The sequence below is a fragment of the Heptranchias perlo genome, chromosome 10 (assembly GCF_035084215.1).
Source record: "Heptranchias perlo isolate sHepPer1 chromosome 10, sHepPer1.hap1, whole genome shotgun sequence".
Taxonomy (NCBI): Eukaryota; Metazoa; Chordata; class Chondrichthyes; order Hexanchiformes; family Hexanchidae; genus Heptranchias; species Heptranchias perlo.
The window spans coordinates 82,471,772-82,498,329 of record NC_090334.1 but is presented as its reverse complement, the minus strand read 5'-3'; the positions used below and the strand labels follow the sequence as shown (position 1 = coordinate 82,498,329).

The 26,558-nt window shown below is 48.2% G+C and overlaps 1 protein-coding gene and 1 long non-coding RNA gene across 3 annotated transcripts in view; one reads left to right on the top strand and one right to left on the bottom strand.

The window, feature by feature from the left end:
* Positions 1-20,476, bottom strand: part of LOC137326733 (uncharacterized) — a 186,705-nt gene extending 166,229 nt beyond the window's left edge. The window contains exon 1 of the long non-coding RNA XR_010964263.1: positions 19,848-20,476. This is a non-coding gene — a long non-coding RNA (uncharacterized lncRNA). The remainder of the gene's footprint in view (positions 1-19,847) is intronic.
* nudt14 (nudix (nucleoside diphosphate linked moiety X)-type motif 14) overlaps positions 16,352-26,558 on the top strand; it is a 112,367-nt gene continuing 102,160 nt past the window's right edge. The window contains exon 1 of one of the 2 annotated variants that reach the window (XM_067991081.1): positions 16,352-16,477. In XM_067991081.1, the coding sequence (XP_067847182.1) occupies positions 16,397-16,477 (81 nt within the window). In that variant the 5' untranslated portion in view covers positions 16,352-16,396. The remainder of the gene's footprint in view (positions 16,478-26,558) is intronic. The other variant, XM_067991082.1, reaches the window with a different exon arrangement.

The following is a 26,558-nucleotide window of genomic DNA, read 5'->3' as shown; positions in this document are numbered from 1 at the left end:
TTTCCCCCAGTGTGTGAAACAGTCCCATGTTTATCCAAAATCACACACAGTCCCTTAATCAGGTCAGTTAATGACCTGAACAAGCAAAGTAAATACTCTCAAGTGGCATCCCGCTGGCTTTAATTGCCTGCGGGATTCCCACCAGCGGGGGCTGCGCGCGCACGCCGGCGCGTCATCAGGGAACCCGGAAGTGGGCGGAATCGAGGCGCGATCCGGTCCCGCACCTGGATTTCGGGATTTTCGGGGGCCCCCCGCCGAGAACGCACCCGGTCGCGGGTGCTAAAATCGGGCCCCTGGACTTGGATATAGGGAGTACAATTTTGAAGTTCGTGAATGATGCAAAACTTGGCAATGTGGTAAATAGTGAGGAGGCTAGCAGCAGACTTCAGGAGGACTTAGATAGACTGGTGGAAATGGGCAGACACGTGGCAGATGAAATTTAATGCGGATAAGTATGAAATGATGCACTTTGGGAGGAACAACGTGGAGAGGCAGTTTAGTCTAAATGGTACTATTTTGAGGGGGTTACAAGATCAGACGGACCTGGATGTGCATATTCACAAATCTTTGAAGGTGGCAGGGCAAGTTGATATGGCGGTTAAGAAAGCGTATGGGATACTTGGCTTTGTAAATAGGGGCATTGAATAAAAAAACAAGCAAGTCATGCTAAACCTTTACAAATCACTGGTTATTCATCAGCAGGACATTTGGAGACTCATAATACAATCAAGGAGAGTCAACATGGTTTTATGAAGGGGAAATCATGTCTGACAAATTTATTAGAGTTCTTTGAGGAAGTAACGGGCAGGGTGGATAAAGGGGAACCAATGGATGCAGTATATTTGGATTTCCAAAAGGCATTCGATAAGGTGCCACATAAAAGATTACTGCACAAGATAAGAGCTCATGGTGTTGGGGGTAATATACTGGCATGGATAGAGGATTGGCTAACGAACAGAAAACAAAGAGTCGGGATAAAAGGGTCATTTTCAAAATGGCAAACTGTAACTAGTGGGGTGCCACAGGGCTCAGTGCTGGGGCCTCAACTATTTACAATATATATCAATGACTTGGATGAAGGAACAGAGTGTCTTGTGGCCAAATTTGATGATGATACAAAGATAGGTGGAAAAGCAAGTTGCGATGAGGACACAAAGTGTCTGCAAAGGGATATTGTCAGGTTAAGAGAATGGGCAAAAATAAAAAAGCAAAATATTATTTGAATGGAGAAATCCTACCAAATGCTGCGGTACAGAGGGATCTGGGTGTCCTCGTACATGAAACACAAAAAGTCAACATACAGGTGCAGCAGGTAATCCGGAAGGCAAAGGGAATATTGGTCTTTATTTCTAGGGGGATGGAGTATAAAAGCAGGGAAGTCATGCTACAACTGTACAGGGTGCTGGTGAGACCACACCTGGAGTACTGCGTACAGTTCTGGTGCCCTTATTTAAGGAAGGACATACTTGCATTGGAGGCGGTTCAGAGAAGGTTCACTATGTTGATTCTGGGTATGGAAGGGTTGTCTTATGAGGAAAGATTGAACAGGTTGGGTCTATACTCATTGGAGTTTAGAAGAATGAGAGGAGATCTTATTGAAACATACAAGATTCTGAGGGGACTCGATAGGGTAGATGCTGAGAGGATGTTACCCCTCATGGGGGAATCTAAAACTAGGAGGCATAGTCTCAGAATAAGGGGTCGCCCGTTTAAGACAGAAATGAGGAGGAATTTCTTCTCCCAGAGGGTCGTGAATCTTTGGAATTCTTTACCCCAAAAAGCTGTGGAGGCTGAGTCATTGAATACATTCAAGGCTGAGTTAGACAAATTTTTGATCAGCAAGGGAGTCAAAGGATATGGGGAAAAGGCAGGAAAGTGGAGTTGAGGTAAAAATCAGATCAGCCAAGATCTCATTAAATGGCGGAGCAGGCTCGAGGGGCCGAATGGCCTACTCCTGCTCCTATCTCTTATGGTCTTATGGTCTTAGGCCTCAGCTGGAGTATTTTATATAATTCTGGGCACCACACTTCAGGAAGGATGTCAAAGCCTTGGAGAGGGTGCAGAAGAGATTTACCAGGATGATACCAGGGATGAGGGACTTCAGTTACGTGGAGAGATTGGAGAAGCTGGGATTGTTCTCCTTGGAACAGAGAAGGTTATGGGGTGACCTAATAGAGGTATTCAAAATAATGAGGGGTTTTGACAGAGCAAATGGGGAGAAGCTGTGTCCTCTGGCAAGTGGGTCGGTAACCAGAGGTCACAGATTGAAAATAATTGGCAAAAGAACAAGAGGGGAAATGTGGAGAAATGTTTTCACACAGAGGGTTGTTTCGATCTGGAACACACTCCCTGAAAGGATGGTGGAAGCAGATTCCATAGGAACTTTCAAAAGGCAATTAGACTAATTTGCCGGGTTATGGGGAAAAAGCTGGGCAGCGGGACTAAATTGGGCAGCTTTTTCAAAGAGCTGGCACAGGCAGGATGGGCCGAATGGCCTCCTTCAATGCTGTAACACTCTGTGATTCTATGATTCTAAAAGTGGTTGTGTTCCCGAATCGAAGGCTGCTACAAGCAATTGTTGGTGTTGGCAAGCTGTGCGGGGCTCTGTTAAAATCCGCTTTACGCAAAGTGAAATTTTTAAATAAAACAAAAACTCAGATCAAAGCTGGGACAAGCAGCTGTGCCCCTTGGTTCAGTGAGGTGGGTGAACCTGTAATTACTGATTAATAAACACTGATGTAAATTGCCTCGAAGCAAACAAGCCACAGGGGGAAACAAAAACAACAAAAAAAAGAGGAGGTGATCCTAAGATTGGCGGGGAAGCAGCATTTAGTTCACTGGAGAGTTTGGATTTACTGACAAAGGAGGTCGGTTTGGGACAATTTTTGTTGTGTTTTCAAATTGAGAAACAAACATTCTTTTTCTTCCTCACCACACAGGGCAGTTCCCACAGGTGAGCTGTGCTCCCCGAGGATCAGGGCTATAACCTCATGATCAAATACTAGGCCGTGAGTTCAAATCCCACCATTGGCAAATTGTGAAATTGATTTCTGGTAAAATCTGGTCATTTCTGGGCCGGCAGCAGAATAAGAACAATGGAAGCTGCCAGATTGTCGTAAAAACCCAAGGGGCTGACTAATGTCCTTCAGGGAAGGGAACCGACCTGGTCTGGGCATACACGTGTCTCCAATCCCACACTGCATGGTTGACTCTTAAAGCCACTCAGGTACCTCCGGCAATGCAGTGCACCCTCAGTACTGCAATTGGGCGTGTCAGCCTAGGTTTTGTGCTCAAGTCTTCGGAGTGGGGCTCGAATCCTTCTGACTCAGAGGTGAGAGTGCTACCCACTGAGTCAAGACCGATGGGCATGGATTTGGGATGAAAGGTAAGTTGGACATGGGCGATAGTTTGCAAGGACAGAGGGCTCGAGGGTGGGTTTTTTTGAGAGGGCGGGTGATGATGGCAGTTTTGAAGGGGAGAAGGGAACGTTACCTGAGGAAATGAAACCATTCACGACGTCAGTTAGCATGGTGGTCAGGAAGGGAAGTTGGGCAATTTAGTGGGAGTGGGGTCAAAAGATAGGAGGTGGGTCCAATGGGCAAGACGACCTCAGAGAGGGCATGAAGGGAGATAGGAGAGAAACACGGGTTCAGAACTAGGTTGGAGGGGGAGCCTGGGGGCAGGTTTGGCTTGGTGGGCAATGGGAAGTGGGGGGGGGGGAGTAGCAGAGGCAGCTGAACCTTAGTGAGAAAGAAGTCCATGAGCTGCTCGCACTTGTTGTTGGAGGTGAGGGTGGAGGGGACAGGGGAGAGGGGTTTAAGGAGACGGTTGGTAGTGGAGAATTGAAGCCGGGGTTTACTCCAAATGATCTTGGAGTAGTGGGTGATTTGACAGAAGAGACTGAAGTCCAATAGCACTTGACATTCTCCAGCCAGATGTGGTGATTACACAGAATTACATAGAATGGACAGGCCATTCGGCCCAACAGGTCCATGCTCCACACGAGCCTCCTCCCTCTTTACTTCATCTAAACCTATCAGCATATCCTTCTATTCCTTTCTACCTCATGTGTTTATCCAGCTTCCCCTTAAATGGATCTACACTATTCGCCTCAACTACTCCTTGTGGTAGCGAGTTCCACATTCTAACCACTCTCTGGGTAAAGAAGTTTCTCCTGAATTCCCTATTGGATTTATTAGTGACTATCTTATATTTATAGTCCCCTAGTTCTGCTCTCCCCCACAAGTGGAAACATCTTCCCCACATCTACCCTATCAAACCCTTTCATAATCTTAAAGACCTCTATCAGGTCACCCCTCAGCCTTCTCTTTTCTAGAGAAAAGAGCCGCAGCCTGTTCAATTTTTCCTGATGGGTATAACCTCTCAGTTCTGGTATCATCCTTGTGAATCTTTTTTGCACCTTCCCCAGTGCCTCTATATCCTTTTTATAATATGGAGACCAGAACTGCTCACAGTACTCCAAGTGTGGTCTAACCAAGGTTCGATACAAGTTTAACATAACTTCTCTGCTTTTCAATTCTATCCCTCTAGAAGTGAACCCTAGTACTTGGTTTGCTTTTTTATGGCCTTATTAACCTGCGTTGCTGCTTTTAGTGATTTGTGTATCTGTAACCCTAGATCCCCCTGCTCCTCCACCCCATTTAGACTCTTATTATCCAATCAGTATGTGGCCCCCTTATTCTTCCTACCAAAATGTACCACCTCACACTTATTGCTATTGAAATTGATTTGCCAATTATGTGCCCATTCTGCAAGTTTATTAATGTCTTCTTGTATTTTGTTGCAGTCCTTCTCAGTATTAACCCCCTAATTTGGTGAAGTCCGCAAATTTTGAAATTGTACTTCCGATTCCAGAGTCCAAATCGTTTACGTAAATGGTGAACAACAGTGGTCCCAGCACTGATCCTGGTGAAACACCACTTCCAATCTTTTGCTGATGTTGGACAAACCAGATGTGCACAAGATATGCTCAAGTGGGCACCTTGGAACTGAGGGAGCAAAGGTGATGGCCAGACCAGGGGGAATGACTGGGATGAGAGGGAGTAAAGGTTTCAGTCCGAGAAAAAAAAGAGAGAGACAGAGAGAAAGAGACAGAGAGAGAGACAGAGAGAAACAGTGGTAGAAAGAGACAGGGGGAGAGAGACAGAGAGAGAAACACGCATTGAGAGTCAGAAAAATGGAAACAGAGTCACACACACACACAAAATAAGAGCTAGAGATACAAAAAAAGACAAAGAGACAGAGAGACAGAGAAAGAGATAGACACAGGTAAAGAGAGACACACATACACAAGCAGCGGCAGAGACAGAAACAGACACCAATATGGAGATGGATTCAAACCCAGGTCTTAAAGTTATTGCACAGCACTGGCCAGACTGCTACCTTCTGCCGCTGTCACACATTCTGTCTCTCTGTCGCTCCCTGTCTCTCTCGTTCTCTCTCTCTCTCTCTTTGTCTCTCTCTCTCTGTCTCGCTCTCTCTCTGTCTCTCTCTCCCTTTCTGTGTCTCTCTCTATCTCTCTCTGTCTCTCCCTCTGTGGCTCTCTCCATGTCTCCCCCTGTCTCTCTCTCACTTTTTCTGTCTATCTTTCTATCACCCTCTCTCTCTATCCCTCTCTCTCTGTATCTCGCTGTCCCTGTCTCTCTTGCACTCTCTACCCCTCTCTCTCAATCCCCTTCTCTCTGTCTCTCTGTCTCTCTATCCCTCTATTCCCCCTCTCTCTCTATCCCTCTCCCTCTCTCTTTCTCTCTGTCGCTGTCTCACTCTCTCTCTGTCCATCCCCCCATCCTCCCCATCTCTCTCTATGCCCCTCTCTCTTTCTCTCTCTCTCAGATGGTAGAGTGAAAGTTGTGAGTGAGGATGCAGTGGGTGAGTGCGTGACTCCATGAGTTTGGAAGGTAGCGAGTCAGGTTTTGGGAATTCCCCGAGACTGGAAGGTGTTCCGTTCTCTTTTCACAACGTAATCTTGGATAACAAACTCCGGTTGCTATTGACGATGGAGAAAGAGAAGTGGCCACAATGGGTTGAATTTCCTGTGGTGTTGTGATATGGTTCCTTGGTACAATAAGGGGATACGGGAGGGACGTAACAGAGAATGGCAGCATTCTCCTCAATGCCATTAACACTAACATTTACAGTGGGTGGAACAGATTCGAAATAAAGATACTTGGAGGCAGAGAATTGACAGGGAATAATTATTGAATGAGTCACTCACTTTCACATTTTTCTTTTAAATAATACGCACAGGGAAATCAGTCTCAACAATGTCATCATACGAAAGCATTCATAATAAACTGCAATACTCTGGGCGTTAACTCGGTTATTTTAAACAGCTTAAAATAGTGGATTCGGGCATTTGATACAAATACACAGGATGCTAATCGCAATAATATACATACGGTGCAAATCCCTATAATATACACAGGGGGTGCAAATCACTATAATATACACAGGGTGCAAATCACTATAATATACACAGGGGGTGCAAATCACTATAATATACACTGGGGTGCAAATTCCTATAATATACACAGGGTGTAAATCCCTATAATATACACAGGGGGTGCAAATCACTATAATATACACAGGGTGCAAATCCCTATAATATACACAGGGGGTGCAAATCACTATAATATACACAGGGTGCAAATCCCTATAATATACACAGGGGGTGCAAATCACTATAATATACACAGGGTGCAAATCCATATAATATACACAGGGTGCAAATCACTATAATATACACAGGGTGCAAATCCCTATAATATACACAGGGGGTGCAAATCACTATAATATACACAGGGGGCAAATCCCTATAATATACACAGGGTGCAAATCACTATAATATACACAGGGTGCAAATTCCTATAATATACACAGGGGGTGCAAATCACTATAATATACACAGGGGGTGCAAATCACTATAATATACACAGGGGGTGCAAATCACAATAATAACCACAGGGTGCTAATCCCTATAATATACACAGGGTGCAAATCCCTATAATATACACAGGGGGTGCAAATCACGATAATATACACAGGTTGCAAATCCCTAAAATATACACAGGGGGTGCAAATCGCTATAATATACACAGGGTGCAAATCCCTATAATATACACTGGGGTGCAAATCACAATAATAACCACAGGCGGTGCAGATCACTATAATATACACTGGGGGTGCAAATCCCTAAAATATACACAGGGGGTACAAATCACTATAATATACACGGGGGTGCAAATCACTATAAGATACACATGGGGTGCAAATCACTATAATATACACAGGGGCTGCAAATCCCTATAATATACACTGGGGTGCAAATCACTACAATATACACTGGGGGTGCAAATCACTATAATATACACTGGGGGTACAAATCACTATAATATACACAGGGGGTGCAAATCACTATAATATACACAGGGGGTGCAAATCACATTAATAACCACAGGGTGCTAATCCCTATAATATACACAGGGTGCAAATCCCTATAATATACACTGGGGGTGCAAATCACTATAATATACACAGGGTGCAAATCCCTATAATATACACAGGGGGTGCAAATCACTATAATATACACAGGGTGCAAATCCCTATAATATACACTGGGGTGCAAATCACTATAATATACACAGGGTGCAAATCCCTATAATATACACAGGGTGTAAATCACAATAATAACCACAGGTGGTGCAAATCACTATAATATACACTGGGGGTGCAAATCCCTAAAATATACACAGGGGGTACAAATCACTATAATATACACAGGGGCTGCAAATCCCGATAATATACACTGGGGTACAAATCACTATAATATACACTGGGGTACAAATCACTATAATATACACTGGGGGTGCAAATCACTATAATATACACAGGGGGTACAATTCATTATAATATACACAGGGGTGCAAATCACTATAACATACACAGGGGGTACAAATCACTATAATATACACTGGGGATGCAAATCACTACAATATACACTGGGGGTGCAAATCACTATAATATACACAGGGTGAAAATCACTATACTATACACAGTGGGTGCAAATCACTATAATATACACTGGGGGTGCAAATCACTGAAATAAACACAAGGGGTGCAAATCACTATAATATACACAGGGGGTGCAAATCACTATAATATACACAGGGGGTACAAATCACTATACTATACATAGGGGGTGCAAATCCCTATAATATACACTGGGGGTACAAATCACTATAATATACACAGGGGGTACAATTCATTATAATATACACTGTGGTGCAAATCACTATAATATACACAGGGTGTGCAAATCCCTATAATATACGCTGGGGTGAAAATCACCATAATATACACAGGGGGTGCAAATCACTGTAATAAACAGAGGCGGTGCAAATCACTTTAATATACACAGGATGCAAATCCCTATGATATACACTGGGGGTGCAAATCACTATAATATACACAGAGGGTGCAAATCCCTCTCAAATACACAGAGTGAAAATTCCTATAATATACACTGGGGTGCAAATCACTGTAATATACACAGTGGTGCAAATCCCTATAATATACACAGGGGGTGCAAATCCCTATAATATACACAGAGGCTGCTATTCAACACTAACAACAACAAATTGCATTTATATAGCGCCTTTATTTATATAGTAAAATGTCCCAAGGGATTCATAGGAGCGATTATCAAACAAAATTTGACACCGAGACACATAATGAGATATAAGGCCAGGTGACCAAAAGCTTGGTCAAAGAGGTAGGATTTAAGGAGTGTCTTAAAGGAGGAGAGGGAGAGAGAGAAGTTTAGGGAGGGAATTCCAGAGCTTGGGGCCTAGGCAGGTGAAGGCACAGCCGCCAATGGTGGAGCAATTAAAATCGGGGATGCGGAAGAGGCCAGAATTGGAGGAACGCAGAGATCTTGGAGGTTTGTAGGGCTGGAACAAACCTCTAGCCAAGCTGTTCCAGTACAGCTACAACACTGGCATCCACCCGACAATGTGGAAAATTGCACAGGTATGTCCTGTCCACAAAAAGCAGGACAAATCCAATCCGGCCAATTACCGCCCCATCAGTCTACTCTCAATCATCAGCAAAGTGATGGAAGGTGTCGTCGACAGTGCTATCAAGCGGCACTTACTCACCAATAACCTGCTCACCGATGCTCAGTTTGGGTTCCGCCAGGACCACTCGGCTCCAGACCTCATTACAGCCTTGGTCCAAACATGGACAAAAGAGCTGAATTCCAGAGGTGAGGTGAGAGTGACTGCCCTTGACATCAAGGCAGCATTTGACCGAGTGTGGCACCAAGGAGCCCTAGTAAAATTGAAGTCAATGGGAATCAGGGGGAAAACTCTCCAGTGGCTGGAGTCATACCTAGCACAAAGGAAGATGGTAGTGGTTGTTGGAGGCCAATCATCTCAGCCCCAGGGCATTGCTGCAGGAGTTCCTCAGGGCAGTGTCCTAGGCCCAACCATCTTCAGCTGCTTCATCAATGACCTTCCCTCCATCATAAGGTCAGAAATGGGGATGTTCGCTGATGACTGCACAGTGTTCAGTTCCATTCGCAACCCCTCAGATAATGAAGCAGTCCGAGCCTGCATGCAGCAAGACCTGGACAACATCCAGGCTTGGGCTGATAAGTGGCAAGTAACATTCGCGCCAGATAAGTGCCAGGCAATGACCATCTCCAACAAGAGAGAGTCTAACCACCTCCCCTTGACATTCAACGGCATTACCATCGCCGAATCCCCCACCATCAACATCCTGGGGGTCACCATTGACCAGAAACTTAACTGAACCAGCCATATAAATACTGTGGCTATGAGAGCAGGTCAGAGGCTGGGTATTCTGCGGCGAGTGACTAACCTCCTGACTCCCCAAAGCCTTTCCACCATCTACAAGGCACAAGTCAGGAGTGTGATGGAATACTCTCCACTTGCCTGGATGAATGCAGCTCCAACAACACTCAAGAAGCTCGACACCATCCAAGATAAAGCAGCCCGCTTGATTGGCACCCCATCCACCACCCTAAACATTCACTCCCTTCACCACCGGCGCACTGTGGCTGCAGTGTGCACCATCCACAGGATGCACTGCAGCAACTCGCCAAGGCTTCTTCGACAGCACCTCCCAAACCCGCGACCTCTACCACCTAGAAGGACAAGGGCAGCAGGCGCATGGGAACAACACCACCTGCACGTTCCCCTCCATGTCACACACCATCCCGACTTGGAAATATATCGCCGTTCCTTCATTGTCGCTGGGTCAAAATCCTGGAACTCCCTTCCTAACAGCACTGTGGGAGAACCGTCACCACACGGACTGCAGCGGTTCAAGAAGGCGGCTCACCACCACCTTCTCGAGGGCAATTAGGGATGGGCAATAAATGCCGGCCTTGCCAGCGATGCCCACATCCCGTGAACGAATAAAAAAAAAATAGGTTTACAGAGATAGGGAGGGGCGAGGGCCATGGAGGAATTTGAAAACAAGGATGAGAGTTTTAAAATTGAGGTGTTCCCGGACTGGTAGCCGATGGAGGTCATCGAGCACAGGGATGATGGTGAATGGGACTTGGTGCGAGTTAGGATACAGGCAGCAGAGTTTTGGATGAGCTCAAGTTCATGGAGGGTGGAAGATGGGAGGCCGGCCAGGAGAGCATTGGAATAGTCAAGTCTGGAGCTAACAAAGGCATGGATGAGGGTTTCAGCAGCAGATGAACAGAGGCAGGGGCAGAGACGGGCGATGTTACGGAGGTGGAAGTAGGTGGTCTTGTTGATGGAGCAGATTATGTGGTCGGAAGCTCATCTCAGGGTCAAATAGGATGCCAAGGTTGCGAAAGGTCTCGTTCAGCCTCAACAGTGGCCAGGGTGAGGGATGGAGTTGTTTATTTTAATCGTTCATGGGATGTGGGCGTCGTGGCAAGGCCAGCATTTATTGCCCATCCCTAATTGCCCTTGAGAAGGTGGTGGTGAGCCGCCTTCTTGAACCGCTGCAGTCCGTGTGGTGAAGGTTCTCCCACAGTGCTGTTAGGAAGGGAGTTCCAGGATTTTGACCCAGCGACGATAAAGGAACGCCGATATATTTCAAAGTCAGGATGCTGTGTGACTTGGAGGGGAACGTGCAGGTGGTTGCATTCCCATGTGCCTACTGCTCATGTCCTTCTAGGTGGTAGAGGTCGCGGGTTTGGGAGGTGCTGTCGAAGAAGCCTTGGCGAGTTGCTGCAGTGCATCCTGTGGATGGTGCACACTGCAGCCACAGTGCGCCGGTGGTGAAGGGAGTGAATGTTTAGGGTGGTGGATGGGGTGCCAACCAAGCGGACTGCTTTGTCCTGGATGATGTCGAGCTTCTTGAGTGTTGTTGGAGCTGCACTCATCCAGGCAAGTGGAGAGTATTCTATCACACTCCTGACCTGTGCCTTGTAGATGGTGGAAAGGCTTTGGGGAGTCAGGAGGTGAGTCACTCGCCGCAGAATACCCAGCCTCTGACCTGCTCTTGTAGCCACAGTATTTATATGGCTGGTCCAGTTTTGTTTCTGGTCAATGGTGACCCCCAGGATGTTGATGGTGGGGGATTCGGCGATGGTAATGCCGTTGAATGTCAAGGGGAGGTGGTTAGACTCTCTCTTGTTGGAGATGGTCATTGCCTGGCACTTGTCTGGCACGAATGTTACTTGCCACTTATCAGCCCAAGCCTGGATGTTGTCCAGGTCCTGCTGCATGTGGGCACGGACTGCTTCATTATTTGAGGGGTTGCGAATGGAACTGAACACTGTGCAGTCATCAGCGAACATCCCCATTTCTGACCTCATGATGGAGGGAAGGTCATTGATGAAGCAGCTGAAGATGGTTGGGCCTAGGACACTGCCCTGAGCAACACCTGGGGCTGAGATGATTGACCTCCAACAACCACTACCATCTTCCTTGGTGTTAGGTATGACTCCAGCCATTGAAGATTGTTCCTCCTGATTCCCATTGACTTCAATTTTACTCGGGCTCCTTGATGCCACACTCAGTCAAATGCTGCCTTGATATCAACGACAGTCACTCTCACCTCACCTCTGGAATTCAGCTCCTTCTCCATGTTTGGATCAGGGCTCTAATGAGGTCTGGAGCCGAGTGGTCCCAGCGGAATCCAAACTGAGCATCGTCAGCATACACGTGGAACCTGACGTGTTTTCGGATGATGTCGCCGAGGAGCAGCATGTAGATTAGAAGTAGGAGGGGGCCAAGGATAGATCTTTCGGGGACTCCAGAGTTAACGGTGCAGGAGCAGGAAGAGAAGCCATTGATTCTCTGACTACGACTGGATAGATAAGAATGGAACCAGGTGAGAGCAGTCCCACCCAGCTGGACGACGGAGGAGAGGGGTTGGAGGAGGATGGTGTGGTCAAACATGTCAAAGGCTGCAGACAGGTGGAGAAGGATGAGGAGGGAGAGTTCACCACGGTCACAGTCACATAGGATGTCATTTGTGACTTTGATAAGGGCCGTTTCAGTACTGTGGCAGGGACGGAAACCTGGTTGGAGGGATTCAAACATGGAGTTGTGGGAAAGATGGGCATGGATTTGGGAGGCGAAAACACATTCAAGGACTTTGGAGAGGAAAGGGAGGTTGGAGATGAGATGGTAGTTTGCAAGAACAGAGGGGTCAAGGGTGGTTTTTTTGAGGAGGGGGGTGATGATGGCAGATTTGAAGGGGAGGGTACTGTGTACTATAATATGCACAGGGGCTGCAATTCCCCTATAATATAATTTTCAAGATATTAAAGGGAACTGACAGGGTAGATGGAGAGAAACTATTTCTCCTGGTTGGGGAGTCTAGGACTAGGGGACATGGCCTAAAAATTAAAGCCAGGACTTTCAGGAGCGAAGTTAGGAAACATTTCTACACACAAAGGGTGGTAGAAGTTTGGAACTCTCTTCCGCAAATGGCAGTTGATGCTAGCTCAATTGTTAATTTTAAATCTGAGATTGATTAGATTTTTGTTAACCAAAGATATTAAGGGATATGGGGCTCAGGCGGGTATATGGAGTTAGGTCACAGATCAGACATGATCTCATTAAATGGAGGAACAGGCTCGAGGGGCTAAATGGCCTACTCTTGTTCCTATTTTCACAGGGGCTCCTATTCTCTATATGATACACAGGGGCTGCTATTCTCTACAATATACACAGGGGCTCCTATTCCCTATAATATACACAGGGACTGCTTTTCCTCTATAATATACACAGGGGCTGCTATTCTCTACAATATACACAGGGGCTCCTATTCCTTATAATATACACAGGGACTGCTTTTCCTCTATAATATACACAGGGGCTGCTATTCTCTACAATATACACAGGGGCTCCTATTCCTTATAATATACACAGGGACTGCTTTTCCTCTATAATATACACAGGGGCTGCTATTCTCTACAATATACACAGGGGTTCCTATTCCCTATAATATACACAGGGACTGCTATTCCTTATAATATACACAGGGGCTGCTTTTCCGCTATAATATACACACAATCTGGTATTCCTTATAATATACACAGGGGCTGCTTTTCCGCTATAATATACACACGATCTGGTATTCCCTATAATATACACAGGGGCTGCTTTTCCCCTATAACATACACAGGGGCTGCTATTCCCTACAATATACACAGGGGCTGCTTTTCCGCTATAATATACACACGATCCGGTATTCCCTATAATATACACAGGGGCTGCTTTTCCCCTATAATATACACAGGGGCTGCTATTCCCTACAATATACACAGGGGCTGCTTTTCCCCTATGATATACACAGGGGCTGCTATTCTCTACAATATACACAGGGGTTCCTATTCCCTATAATATACACAGGGACTGCTATTCCTTATAATATACACAGGGGCTGCTTTTCCACTATAATATACACACAATCTGGTATTCCTTATAATATACACAGGGGCTGCTTTTCCGCTATAATATACACACGATCTGGTATTCCCTATAATATACACAGGGGCTGCTTTTCCCCTATAACATACACAGGGGCTGCTATTCCCTACAATATACACAGGGGCTGCTTTTCCGCTATAATATACACACGATCTGGTATTCCCTATAATATACACAGGGGCTGCTTTTCCCCTATAATATACACAGGGGCTGCTATTCCCTACAATATACACAGGGGCTGCTTTTCCCCTATGATATACACAGGGGCTGCTATTCCCTATAATATACACACGATCTGGTATTCCTTATAATATACACAGGGGCTGCTACACCCTAAAATAAACACAGGGGCTGCTATTCCCTATAATAGTCACAGAAATACCTATAGGCGTGACATGCAAAGTCCAACAAGGTTTGATCTACTTTATCATTCCATTTTTGATTGATTGAGTTCAGGACCAATGGTGGTAGAAGTTGGGGGTGGGGGGCGGGAAATTTTCACAAAATCACAAGATAATTATGGATAAGGAAAAGGTCCTTCAGACCAATTGATTCATCCATCCAGAGATCCAAATGTCTCCCCCCACCCCATTATGGTGTCCGACTGTTTCTTAAATGATTCCACAGTTTTTGCCTCCACTACTCTAACTAGCAATTTATCGAACATATTGATCACTCTTTGTGTGAAGAAGAATTTCCTGATATCCGTCCTAAAAGCAGCCCTCTCCAGTTTGAACCTGCGCCCACTAATGCTACTCTCAAAGTTTCATTTATTCTGGGTTAACTTTTTCTATACTCTTAACAATTTTACATCCCTCTATAAGATCACCTTGCAAGTGCCTCCTTTCCACAATGATGAGCCCAAGTCTCTCCAGTCTTTCCTCATCACTCAGGCCCCTGACAGGAGGCGATCAGCCACATGGCTTTTTCTCTGCCCTGCCTCCAGTGACTGAATGTCTCTCTTGTTTATTGTCGACCAGAGGTGGACACGGTATTCAAGGTACAGTCTGATTAGAGCACACTAAAGCTCGCTCTTTATCTACTTTGACTTGCATTCGAATGTTATGTTTCTGTAGTTCAACATCCTGTTGGCTTTGTTGATTGCTGCTCTGAATTTGTGGGACGTGTTTAGCTTTGAGTTTACTGAGACACCTCGGTCTCTTTCCGTTTCATCTGCAGATATTTCAACACAATCGTCTATGTTTTATTTCGATGTATAATCATGGAATGGTACAGCACAGAAGGAGGCCAATCAGTCCATCGTGCCTGTGTTGGCTCTTTGAACGAGTTGTTACATCCCATCTGGTGAGTGACAGTCTAGCTCCTCCCCCTCCCAGTGAGTGACAGTCTAGCTCCTCCCCCTCCCGGTGAGTGACAGTCTAGCTCCTCCCCCTCCCGGTGAGTGACAGTCTAGCTCCACCCCCTCCCGGTGAGTGACAGTCAGTACCCACCCCCTCCCGGTGAGTGACGATCTGGTCCCTCCCATCCATTGAGTGACAGCCAGGACCCGCCTGCTCCCGGTGAGTGACAGTTCGGTCCCGCCCCCTCCCTGTGAGTGACAGTTCGGTCCCGCCCCCTCCCTGTGAGTGACAGTTCGGACCCTCCCCGTTCCTGGTGAGTGACAGTTGGGTCCCACCCCCTCCCAGTGAGTGACAGTTGGGTCCCGCCCCCTCCCGGTGAGTGACAGTCAGGTCCCGCCCCATCCTGGTGAGTGACACTCCAATCCCTCCCCCTTCCGGTGAGTGACACCCCCGGCCCCGCCCCTCCCGGTGAGCGACAGTCTTGCCCCTCCCCCTCCCAGTGAGTGACACTCCGGTCCCGCCCCCTCCCGGTGAGTGACAGCCCGGTCCAGCCCCCTCCCGGTGAGTGACACTCCAATCCCACCCCCTCCCGGTGAGTGACAGCCCCGGCCCCGCCCCTCCCGGTGAGTGACAGTCCTGCCCCGCCTGCCCTCCCGGTGAGTGACACTCCAATCCCACCCCCTCCCGGTGAGTGACAGCCCGGTCCCGCCCCCTCCCTGTGAGTGACAGTCCTGCCCCGCCCCCTCCCGGTGAGTGACAGTCCTGCCCCGCCCCCTCCCGGTGAGTGACAGTCCGGTCCCGCCCCCTCCCGGTGAGTGACAGTCCTGCCCCGCCCCCTCCCTGTGAGTGACAGTCCTGCCCCGCCCCCTCCCGGTGAGTGACAGTCCTGCCCCGCCCCCTCCCGGTGAGTGACAGTCCGGTCCCGCCCCCTCCCGGTGAGTGACAGTCCTGCCCCGCCCCCTCCCGGTGAGTGACAGTCCTGCCCCGCCCCCTCCCTGTGAATGACAGCCCGGTCCCGCCCCCTCTCTGTGAGTGACAGTCCTGCCCCGCCCCCTCACGGTGAGTGACAGTCCGGTCCCGCCCCCTCCCGGTGAGTGACAGCCCGGTCCCGCCCGCGGCGGTTCGGTGATGGAGGCGGTGAGTGAGGTGGTGCTCGGGCCCTGCAGCGACTCGCGGTTTTTGCGGCCGATGCGGGTTCACTACACTCAGGTGGGTGCAGACTGTGAAGGGCGGGAGGCGGAGGCCTGGGTTCTGGGCCCAGCTCCGAGTGAGGCCTGCGCGACCGGGACAGCCCGGGGCCTGGGGTGGGTTAGAGCCCCTGAGGGACCTGCGGGCCTGCTGCTGTACCAGGGGGCCGAGGGGGCCTGGCACCACACCTGGCCTGGGCCGGAGCGTGACCTCTAACCTGAGAGCGTGACCCCTGACCCTGGGTATAAACGGGGCAGAGTTGGTGTTTGGGGTACAGACTGGGTATAAATGGGGCAGTGCTGGTGTTTGGGGTACAGACTGGGTATAAATGGGGCAGTGCTGGTGTTTGGGGTACAGACTGGGTATAAATGGGGCAGTGTTGGTGTTTGGGGTACAGACTGGGTATAAATGGGGCAGTGTTGGTGTTGGGGTACAGACTGGGTATAAATGGGGCAGTGTTGGTGTTTGGGGTACAGACTGGGTATAAATGGGGCAGTGTTGGTGTTGGGGTACAGACTGGGTATAAATGGGGCAGTGTTGGTGTTGGGGTACAGACTGGGTATAAATGGGGCAGTCTTGGTGTTGGGGTACAGACTGGGTATAAATGGGGCAGCGCTGGTGTTTGGGGTACAGACTGGGTATAAATGGGGCAGAGTTGGTGTTGGGGTACAGACTGGGTATAAATGGGGCAGTGCTGGTGTTTGGGGTACAGACTGGGTATAAATGGGGCAGAGTTGGTGTTGGGGTACAGACTGGGTATAAATGGGGCAGTGTTGGTGTTGGGGTACAGACTGGGTATAAATGGGGCAGTGTTGGTGTTGGGGTACAGACTGGGTATAAATGGGGCAGTGCTGGTGTTTGGGGTACAGACTGGGTATAAATGGGGCAGTGCTGGTGTTTGGGGTACAGACTGGATATAAATGGGGCAGTGCTGGTGTTTGGGGTACAGACTGGATATAAATGGGGCAGTGCTGGTGTTTGGGGTACAGACTGGGTATAAATGGGGCAGTGCTGGTGTTTGGGGTACAGACTGGGTATAAATGGGGCAGTGCTGGTGTTTGGGGTACAGACTGGGTATAAATGGGGCAGTGCTGGTGTTTGGGGTACAGACTGGGTATAAATGGGGCAGTGCTGGTGTTTGGGGTACAGACTGGGTATAAATGGGGCAGTGCTGGTGTTTGGGGTACAGACTGGGTATAAATGGGGCAGTGCTGGTGTTGGGGTACAGACTGGGTATAAATGGGGCAGTGCTGCTGTTTGGGGTACAGACTGGGTATAAATGGGGCAGTGCTGGTGTTTGGGGTACAGACTGGGTATAAATGGGGCAGTGCTGGTGTTGGGGTACAGACTGGGTATAAATGGGGCAGAGTTGGTGATTGGGGTACAGACTGGGTATAAACAGGGCGGTGTTGGGGTACAGACTGGGTATAAACAGGGCAGTGTTGGTGTTGGGGTACAGACTGGATATAAACAGGGCAGTGTTGGTGTTTGGGGTACAGACTGGGTATAAATGGGGCAGAGTTGGTGTTTGGGGTACAGACTGGGTATAAATGAGGCAGCGCTGGTGTTCGGGGTACAGACTGGGTATAAATGAGGCAGTGTTCGCGTTCAGGGTACAGACTGGGTATAAATGGGGCAGAGTTGGTGTTTGGGGTACAGACTGGGTATAAAGGGGCAGAGTTGGTGTTCGGGGTACAGACTGGGTATAAATGGGGCAGAGTCGGTGTTTGGGGTACAGACTGGGTATAAAGGGGCAGAGTTGGTGTTCGGGGTACAGACTGGGTATAAACAGGGCAGAGTTGGTGTTTGGGGTACAGACTGGGTATAAATGGGGCAGTGTTGGTGGTCGGGGTACAGACTGGGTATAAAGGGGCAGAGTTGGTGTTCGGGGTACAGACTGGGTATAAACGGGGCAGAGTTGGTGTTTGGGGTACAGACTGGGTATAAAGGGGCAGTGTTGGTGTTCGGGGTACGGACTCTGGGATAAATGGGGCAGGTGTTCGGGGTACAGACTGGGTATAAATGCAATTCAGATTATGAAAACTTGTGGAGAGTTAAGATCATAAAATGGGACCAACCTCTCTAGGTGATCAAGCTGAATGAATTACCTCCCCCAGTGTGAGTTTGGAATACAGTTCCACAGGTACTGCCAGGCCTCAGAACCTCACCCAAGTGTTTGAACCTGTACAGTGCTAGCTGGCTGTTTAACCTGGGGGGGTATCACTGCCGAACCTGATTGTGCACCCACCAAATGGAGCACTTTCCGACTTTGGGGAGTGGGGTGGAGTTTTGTCATAGGCTAATGATCAGGAATGGGAAATTCTGACGGAAGGTCTTCCCTCTCTAGCTCAGAGGCTCGGTTGTAGTGCTCCCTTCGCTGTCCCGGCTGAGATCAGGTTCAGTCCTCAGCAATCCCTCTCCCCAGCTGAGGTGGAAACACAGGGCACAGTGTCCCAAAGTCAGAATGGGAAACTTGGGATAGAGTTTCCACTGCTGATTGCTATCCAGCAACCTTCACCAAACGGACTGCAGCGGTTCAAGAAGGCGGCTCACCACCATCTTCTCAAGGGCAATTAGGGATGGGCAATAATTGCTGGCCTTGCCAGCGACGCCTACATCCCATGAACGAATTTTTAAAAAAGCCACTCCTGGTGGATAGTGTGTTTGTATGTAAGTAAGTAAGTTGAGGATCAAGATTGGCTGTGATGCCCTATGCAGTCGAATAGCCAGCTGAACCACACTGTCTACGCATTTGCAAGAGAACATATTTGGATGAGATACTGGGGTTCTGTAGTCCAGGGAGAGAGAGGAGGTGGGATGAATTAGAATCATAGAATGATATAGCGCAGAAGGAGGCCATTCAGCCCATCGTGCCTGTGCCAGCTCTTTGAAAGAGTTATCCAATTAGTCCCACTCCCCTGCCCTTTCTCCACCGCCCTGCAAAATTTTCCCCTTCAAATATTTGTAAGAATTGACAGAGAAGTCCCCAAAATATTTGACCTACATAATTCTGGCTGTACTTTTGGAAGCAGTTTACTCTCTGTCGTTCCCTCTGTCACGCTATCCTCATCTGCGACGGGGCCAACTTAAACACACACAACTCACTGAGCCGAGCACCTGCTTCGCATGTAAACACCCGCACTCAAATTTCCATCCTCTCCCTTTCATCTGCCCACCGTACACGCAGTCTCACGCACTGCCCATTTGTCATTGCTAAGCTAAACTTGCCGCGCCTTCCATGCCAACGTCATGGTGATACAGGACTGCAACTATCCTAGGAACGTAACCCCAGCCCCAGTCTGTCCACTCCAGAATAGCTGACCCTTTCAGTTACTTTGAGAGCTTTTCTTTGCCCCCCCCCCCCTTCCCCATTATTTTCGAATGTACTTGCCTCCTCTCCTGCAGACACTGACTTTTGGCTGGGCTCTGATACCATAGGTGCTGGGTGTTCCCCGGTACATTGCCCACGCTCCGTCGCGTGAGCTCGGACAGTTGAGTACCAGCAGGGCCATTCATCCACGGGGAGCACACATCACGGCCTCCTCCGATGTCCACTCACGTGGCAAGTGAACAGGAGAGGGAACCCTTGGCTGGTTCCCTCCCCCGCCCCGTCCCGAGGTGCTGAGGTCAACTGTAGCGGCCCAACTCCGAAGATCAGCAAGCTCAGCGCAGACAAGGTTCAAGCCTGGTTCCTTCCAAGTCTCGATAGCTTAATATTACACCAAGCCATTCGTTTACTAAAGAGACCGTCGGGGAGTTACATCATTGCCAAGTTCGAAACCTTTTCTGAAACCCTTAAAGACTTGCCGTCTGATCTAACCCTTTGTTTCTGGCTCCCTTCACAAACAGACAACCCACAGCAGCCTGTCTGTAAGTCCACACCCTGAGCTATATGTGCATTACCGTTAGTTATCAAATGACTGTTTTGTTTGACTCGAGATGCCACTATCTCCAAGGAGTGGTCCTGACAGGCTTTAGGAAACCATTCTGCTCACAGTTCTCTGTACTGAGGGAATGCTGGTCTCCTTTCTGTGCTGTCTGGAAGGATTCTACACGAGCATTACCTAATGGACACAGCCCCACAGCACATTCTTCAGCATTCATCATTACTGAAAGTCAACACAAGGATGGCTGGTGTGGGAAAGGGAAGAATTCTACTGTAACAGTAGGGGGTGCTCTGAGTATATGATCAGAGTGAATTCTTGGGACAGTGTAAAGAGCTTTACTCTGTATCTAACCCGTGCTGTACCTGCCCTGGGAGTGTTTGATGGGACAGTGTAAAGAGCTTTACTCTGTATCTAACCTGTGCTGTACCTGCCCGGGGAGTGTTTGATGGGACAGTGTAGAGGGAGCTTTACTCTGTATCTAACCTGTGCTGTACCTGCCCGGGGAGTGTTTGATGGGACAATGTAGAGGGAGCTTTACTCTGTATCTAACCCGTGCTGTACTTGCCCTGGGAGTGTTTGATGGGACAGTGTAGAGGGAGTTTTAAACTGTATCTAACCCGTGCTGTACCTGCCCTGGGAGTGTTTGATGGGACAGTGTAGAGGGAGCTTTACTCTATATCTAACCCGTGCTGTACCTGCCCTGGGAGTGTTTGATGGGACAATGTAGAGGAAGACAGACACAAATTAGCTAGGTCGTCACACATCCACCCCTGCGCGTACACTGCACACACCATGCCCACCCTCAGGGCTTAAAGCTGATTGGTTTAATGCCTTTGGGAGAGGCCAGCACTGCCTCAGAGAGTCCACTGTCAGTAAGTGTAGCTTTGTGTGGTATTTAACGGTGAATAAATGCATGCTGTGAGAAGAGCTTATGTCTTATTGCACTGGAAGGCCTTTGGAACAGTGACTGTTGTGTGTGGAGCTGGTGTAATGATGAATGTGTGTGGATGATGCCGGGCACATGCATTGTTTTACTATCTGTGCTGCATCGCATGCCATGGAGATAATGGAGTTGGTTCAGAGGGGGTCCCAGCCTGTGCGTGATCTTATCCGCAGCTTGTGTTTCCTGCTCCCTGGGTATTTCAGAAGCTGACACTGCCGCTTGTGCAGTCGGGTGTCTGAGCAAGCAGTGCCTGTGTGACAGGTTCATGTGTTTTGCAAGGTTCTGTGATTGTTTCTGTGCAAAGCTTGCAGTGGGAGACAGACAGCGATGAACAGAGAGGTAACGGAGAGAGTGTGTGAGAGAGAGAGAGAGAGAAAGAAGAGGCATTGTAGTCCACTCTCTTTGCACAGGTTTCGTGCAGTTGACAGTGCAGCAGGATATAAACTTACCATAGGAACAGGAGCAAGCCATTTAGTCCCTCAAGCCTGTTACATAAGAAGAGGAGCAGGCCATTCAGCCTCTCAAACCTGTTACATGGGAACAGGAGTAGGCCATTCATCCCCTCAATTAGATCATGGATGTTCTGCACCCTAATTCCATTTCCTTGCCTTTGTTCCATTTCCCTTAGTACCTAACAAAACTCTATCGATCTCAGCCTTGAAAGCTCCCATTGACTCCCAGCATCTGCAGCTTTTTGGGGGAGAGAGTTCCAGATTTCCACTTCCCTTTGTGTGAAAAAATGCTCCATGATTTCACTTTTTGGCCTGGGTGTGGCGTGTGTGTGTGTGTGTGTGTGTGTGTGTGTATATATATATATATATATATATATACACACACATGGGGTAATGATGCAGCTACAGAGAGGGAAAGCAGTGTGTGTGGCCAATCTCAATCAGCTTGAAGTAACAGTCAGCTTGGTCCAACATCCGTTGAAATGTGAAGCTCATGTGCTAAGCTTCTGAATGATATACAGAGGAATTAGACTTTCAGCTGTTACTTTATTTGCCTAAGAGAGACTTGAGCACGTAATCCAGGCTGGCACTTCAGTGCAGTACTGAGGGAATGCTGCACTGTTAAATCGAGGCCCCATCTGCCCTCTCTGGTGGATGTAAAAGATCAACTATTTTGAAGAAGAGCAGGGGAGTTCTCCCTCGTGCCATGGCCAACCAACATCATTAAAAAAACATTTTGTGGGATCTTGCTGTGCGCAAATTTGCCACTGTATTTCCTACATTACAACAGTGACTACACTTCAAAAAGTACTTCATTGGCTGTAAAACGCTTTGGGACATCCTCAGATCGTGAAAGGCAGGATAGAAATACAAGCTTTTTCTTTCTAACGGCTAATTGGTTGGTTCAATGATTACACTTCTTCTATACAAAATGGTGCTTTTTGTTGGATTTGTTTATTCCCTTTTTATCAGGAATGATTCCTGTGCCAGACTGGAGCTGGTTAGCTGCCATCGCGCACGTGTGTGAATGGGAGTATTCGAGAAGTATGTTTTCACTTCTCTCCATCCCCCTTTCCCACTCTTGCTTTAAGTTCCAGTGTCCAAGGAGACTTGCTCTTGCGTATATCTGTCGCAGGCTCAGGGAAAGGGGGACGCATCAGGATAAAAGATTCAACTACAACTTGCATTAATATAGCACCCATAACGTAGTAAAAGGTCCTAAGGAGCTTCAAAGGAGCGTAATCAAACAAAAATTGACACTGAGCCTCATAAGGAGATATAAGGACAGGTGATGAGGTAGGTTTTAAGGACCGTACGTACGAACATACGAATTAAGAGCAGGAGTGGGCCATTCGGCCCCTCGAGCCTGCTCTGCCATTAGATGAGATCGTGGCTGATCTGATTGTGACCACAGCCCTACTTTCCCGTTATCCACTATAACCATAGAAACAAAGAAAAATAGGAGCAGGAGTAGGCCATTCGGCCCTTCGAGCCTGCTCTGCCATTCAATATGATCATGGCTGATGCTCTATCTCAGTACCATATTCCCGCTCTCTCCCCATACCCCTCGATGCCTTTTGTGTCTAGAAATCTATCTATCTCCTTCTTAAATATATTCAGTGACTTGGCCTCCACAGCCTTCTGTGGTAAAGAATTCCACAGGTTCACCACCCTCCGAGTGAAGAAATTTCTCCTCATCTCAGTCCTAAATGTCCTACCCCGGATCCTGAGACTGTGACCCCTCACTCTGGACCCCCCAGCCAGGGAAAACATCTTCCCTGCATCTAGTCTGTCTAGCCCTGTCAGAATTTTATATGTTTCAATGAGATCCCCTCTCATTCTTCTAAACTCGAGTGAATATAGGCCAAGTCGACCCAATCTCTCCTCATACGATAGTCCTGCCATCCCAGGAATCAGTCTGGTGAACCTTCACTGTACTCCCTCTATGGCAAGTATATCCTTTCTTAGGTAAGGAGACCAAAACTGCACTCAATACTCCAGGTGTGGTCTCACCAAGGCCCTGCTAAACTGCAATTGTAAACAATTTTACAACACCAAGTTATAGTCCAGCAATTTTATTTTAAATTCACAAGCTTTCGGAGGCTTCCTCCTTCCTCAGGTGAACGTTGTTGGAAATGAAATCCTCGAAATGAAATCGCATTTATAAATCACAGAACAATGCTTGGTGATTACAGACAGTTTTATCAACTGCCCGTTGCCAAGGCAGACAGACAGGTGTTACCTGCAAGGTCTCCGAATATACAAATCACCAAAAAAACCCCCAAAAAAAACAGAGATAGAGAGGTAGAAACATAGAAAAGACAGCAACTGACCCGTTATATTAAAAACAGATAACATTTAGAATCATAGAATCATAGAAGTTACAACATGGAAACAGGCCCTTTGGCCCAACATGTCCATGTCGCCCAGTTTATACCACTAAGCTAGTCCCAATTGCCTGCACTTGGCCCATATCCCTCGATACCCATCTTCCCCATGTAACTGTCCAAATGCTTTTTAAAAGACAAAATTGTACCCGCCTCTACTACTGCCTCTGGCAGCTCGTTCCAGACACTCACCACCCTTTGAGTGAAAAAATTGCCCCTCTGGATCCTTTTGTATCTCTCCCCTCTCACCTTAAATCTGTGCCCCCTCGTTATAGACTCCCCTACCTTTGGGAAAAGATTTTGACTATCGACCTTATCTATGCCCCTCATTATTTTATAGACTTCTATAAGATCACCCCTTAACCTCCTACTCTCCAGGGAATAAAGTCCCAGTCTGTCTAACCTCTCCCTGTAAGTCAAACCATCAAGTCCCGGTAGCATCCTAGTAAATCTTTTCTGCACTCTTTCTAGTTTAATAATATCCTTTCTATAATAGGGTGACCAGAACTGTACACAGTACTCCAAGTGTGGCCTCACCAATGCCCTGTACAACTTCAACAAGACATCCCAACTCCTGGTGGGGTAACGTGTAGCATGACATGAACCCAAGATCCCGGTTGAGGCCGTCCTCATGGGTGCGGAACTTGGCTATCAATTTCTGCTCGACGATTTTGCGTTGTCGTGTGTCTCGAAGGCCGCCTTGGAGTACGCTTACCCGAAGGTCGGTGGCTGAATGTCCTTGACTGCTGAAGTGTTCCCCGACTGGGAGGGAACCCTCCTGTTTGGTGATTGTTGCGCGGTGTCCGTTCATCCGTTGTCGCAGTGTCTGCATGGTCTCGCCAATGTACCATGCTCCGGGGCATCCTTTCCTGCAACGTATGAGGTAGACAACGTTGGCCGAGTCACAGGAGTATGAACCATGCACCTGGTGGGTGGTGTCCTCTCGTGTGATGGTGGTATCTGTGTCAATGATCTAGCATGTCTTGCAGAGGTTACCGTGGCAGGGTTGTGTGGTGTCGTGGACGCTGTTCTCTTGAAAGCTAGGTAATTTGCTGCGAACGATGGTCTGTTTGAGGTTGGGTGGCTGTTTAAAGGTGAGTAGTGGAGGTGTGGGGATGGCCATAGCGAGGTGTTCGTCGTCATTGATGACATGTTGAAGGCTGCGGAGAACATGGCGTAGTTTCTCCGCTCCGGGGAAGTACTGGACGACAAAGGGTACTCTGTTGGTTGCGTCCCGTGTTAGTCTCCTGAGGAGGTCTATGCGATTTTTCGCTGTGGCCCGTTGGAACTGTCGATCGATGAGTCGAGCGTCATATCCCGTTCTTACTAGGGCGTCTTTCAGCGTCTGTAGGTGTCCATCGCGTTCCTCCTCGTCTGAGCAGACCCTGTGTATTCGCAGGGCCTGTCCATAGGGGATGGCCTCTTTGACGTGGTTAGGGTGGAAGCTGGAAAAGTGGAGCATCGTGAGGTTGTCCATGGGCTTGCAGTAGAGTGAGGTGCTGAGGTGCCCGTCTTTGATGGAGATTCGTGTGTCCAAGAAAGAAACTGATTCTGAGGAGTAGTCCATGGTGAGCTTGATGGTGGGATGGAACTTGTTGATGTTATCGTGTAGTCTCTTTAGTGATTCCTCGCCGTGGGTCCATAGAAAGAAAATGTCGTCGATGTATCTGGTGTATAGTGTTGGTTGGAGGTCCTGTGCAGTGAAGAAGTCGTGCTCGAACTTGTGCATGAAAATGTTGGCGTATTGGGGTGCGAATTTGGTCCCCATGGCTGTTCCGTGTGTTTGGGTAAAGAACTGGTTATCGAAGGTGAAGACATTGTGATCCAGGATGAAGCGGATGAGTTGTAGGATGGCGTCCGGAGATTGGCTGTTGTTGGTGTTGAGTATTGATGCTGTCGCAGCGATGCCGTCATCGTGGGGGATACTGGTGTAGAGTGCCGAGACGTCCATCGTGGTGAGAAGTGTTCCTGGTTCAACTGGTCCGTGGGTGCTGAGTTTTTGTAGGAAGTCTGTAGTGTCGCGACAGAAGCTGGGGGTTCCCTGTACGATGGGTTTCAGGATGCCCTCGATGTATCCAGAGAGGTTCTCACACAGGGTTCCGTTGCCTGATACGATAGGACGTCCGGGTGTGTTGGCTTTGTGTATCTTTGGGAGGCAGTAGAAGTCTCCCACGCGGGGAGTATGTGGGATGACAGTGCGTAGGATGCTTTGAAGGTCTGGATCGAAGGTCTTGATCAGTTTGTTGAGCTGGTGGGTGTGTTCTTTGGTCGGATCTGCGGGTAACTGTCTGTAGTGTTCCTGGTTGTCCAGTTGTCGGTATGCTTCTTTGCAATAGTCCGTTCTGTTCTGTATGACGATGGCTCCTCCTTTGTCCGCTGGTTTGATGACGATGTTGCGGTTGGTCTTGAGAGCGTTGATGGTGTTGCGTTGTG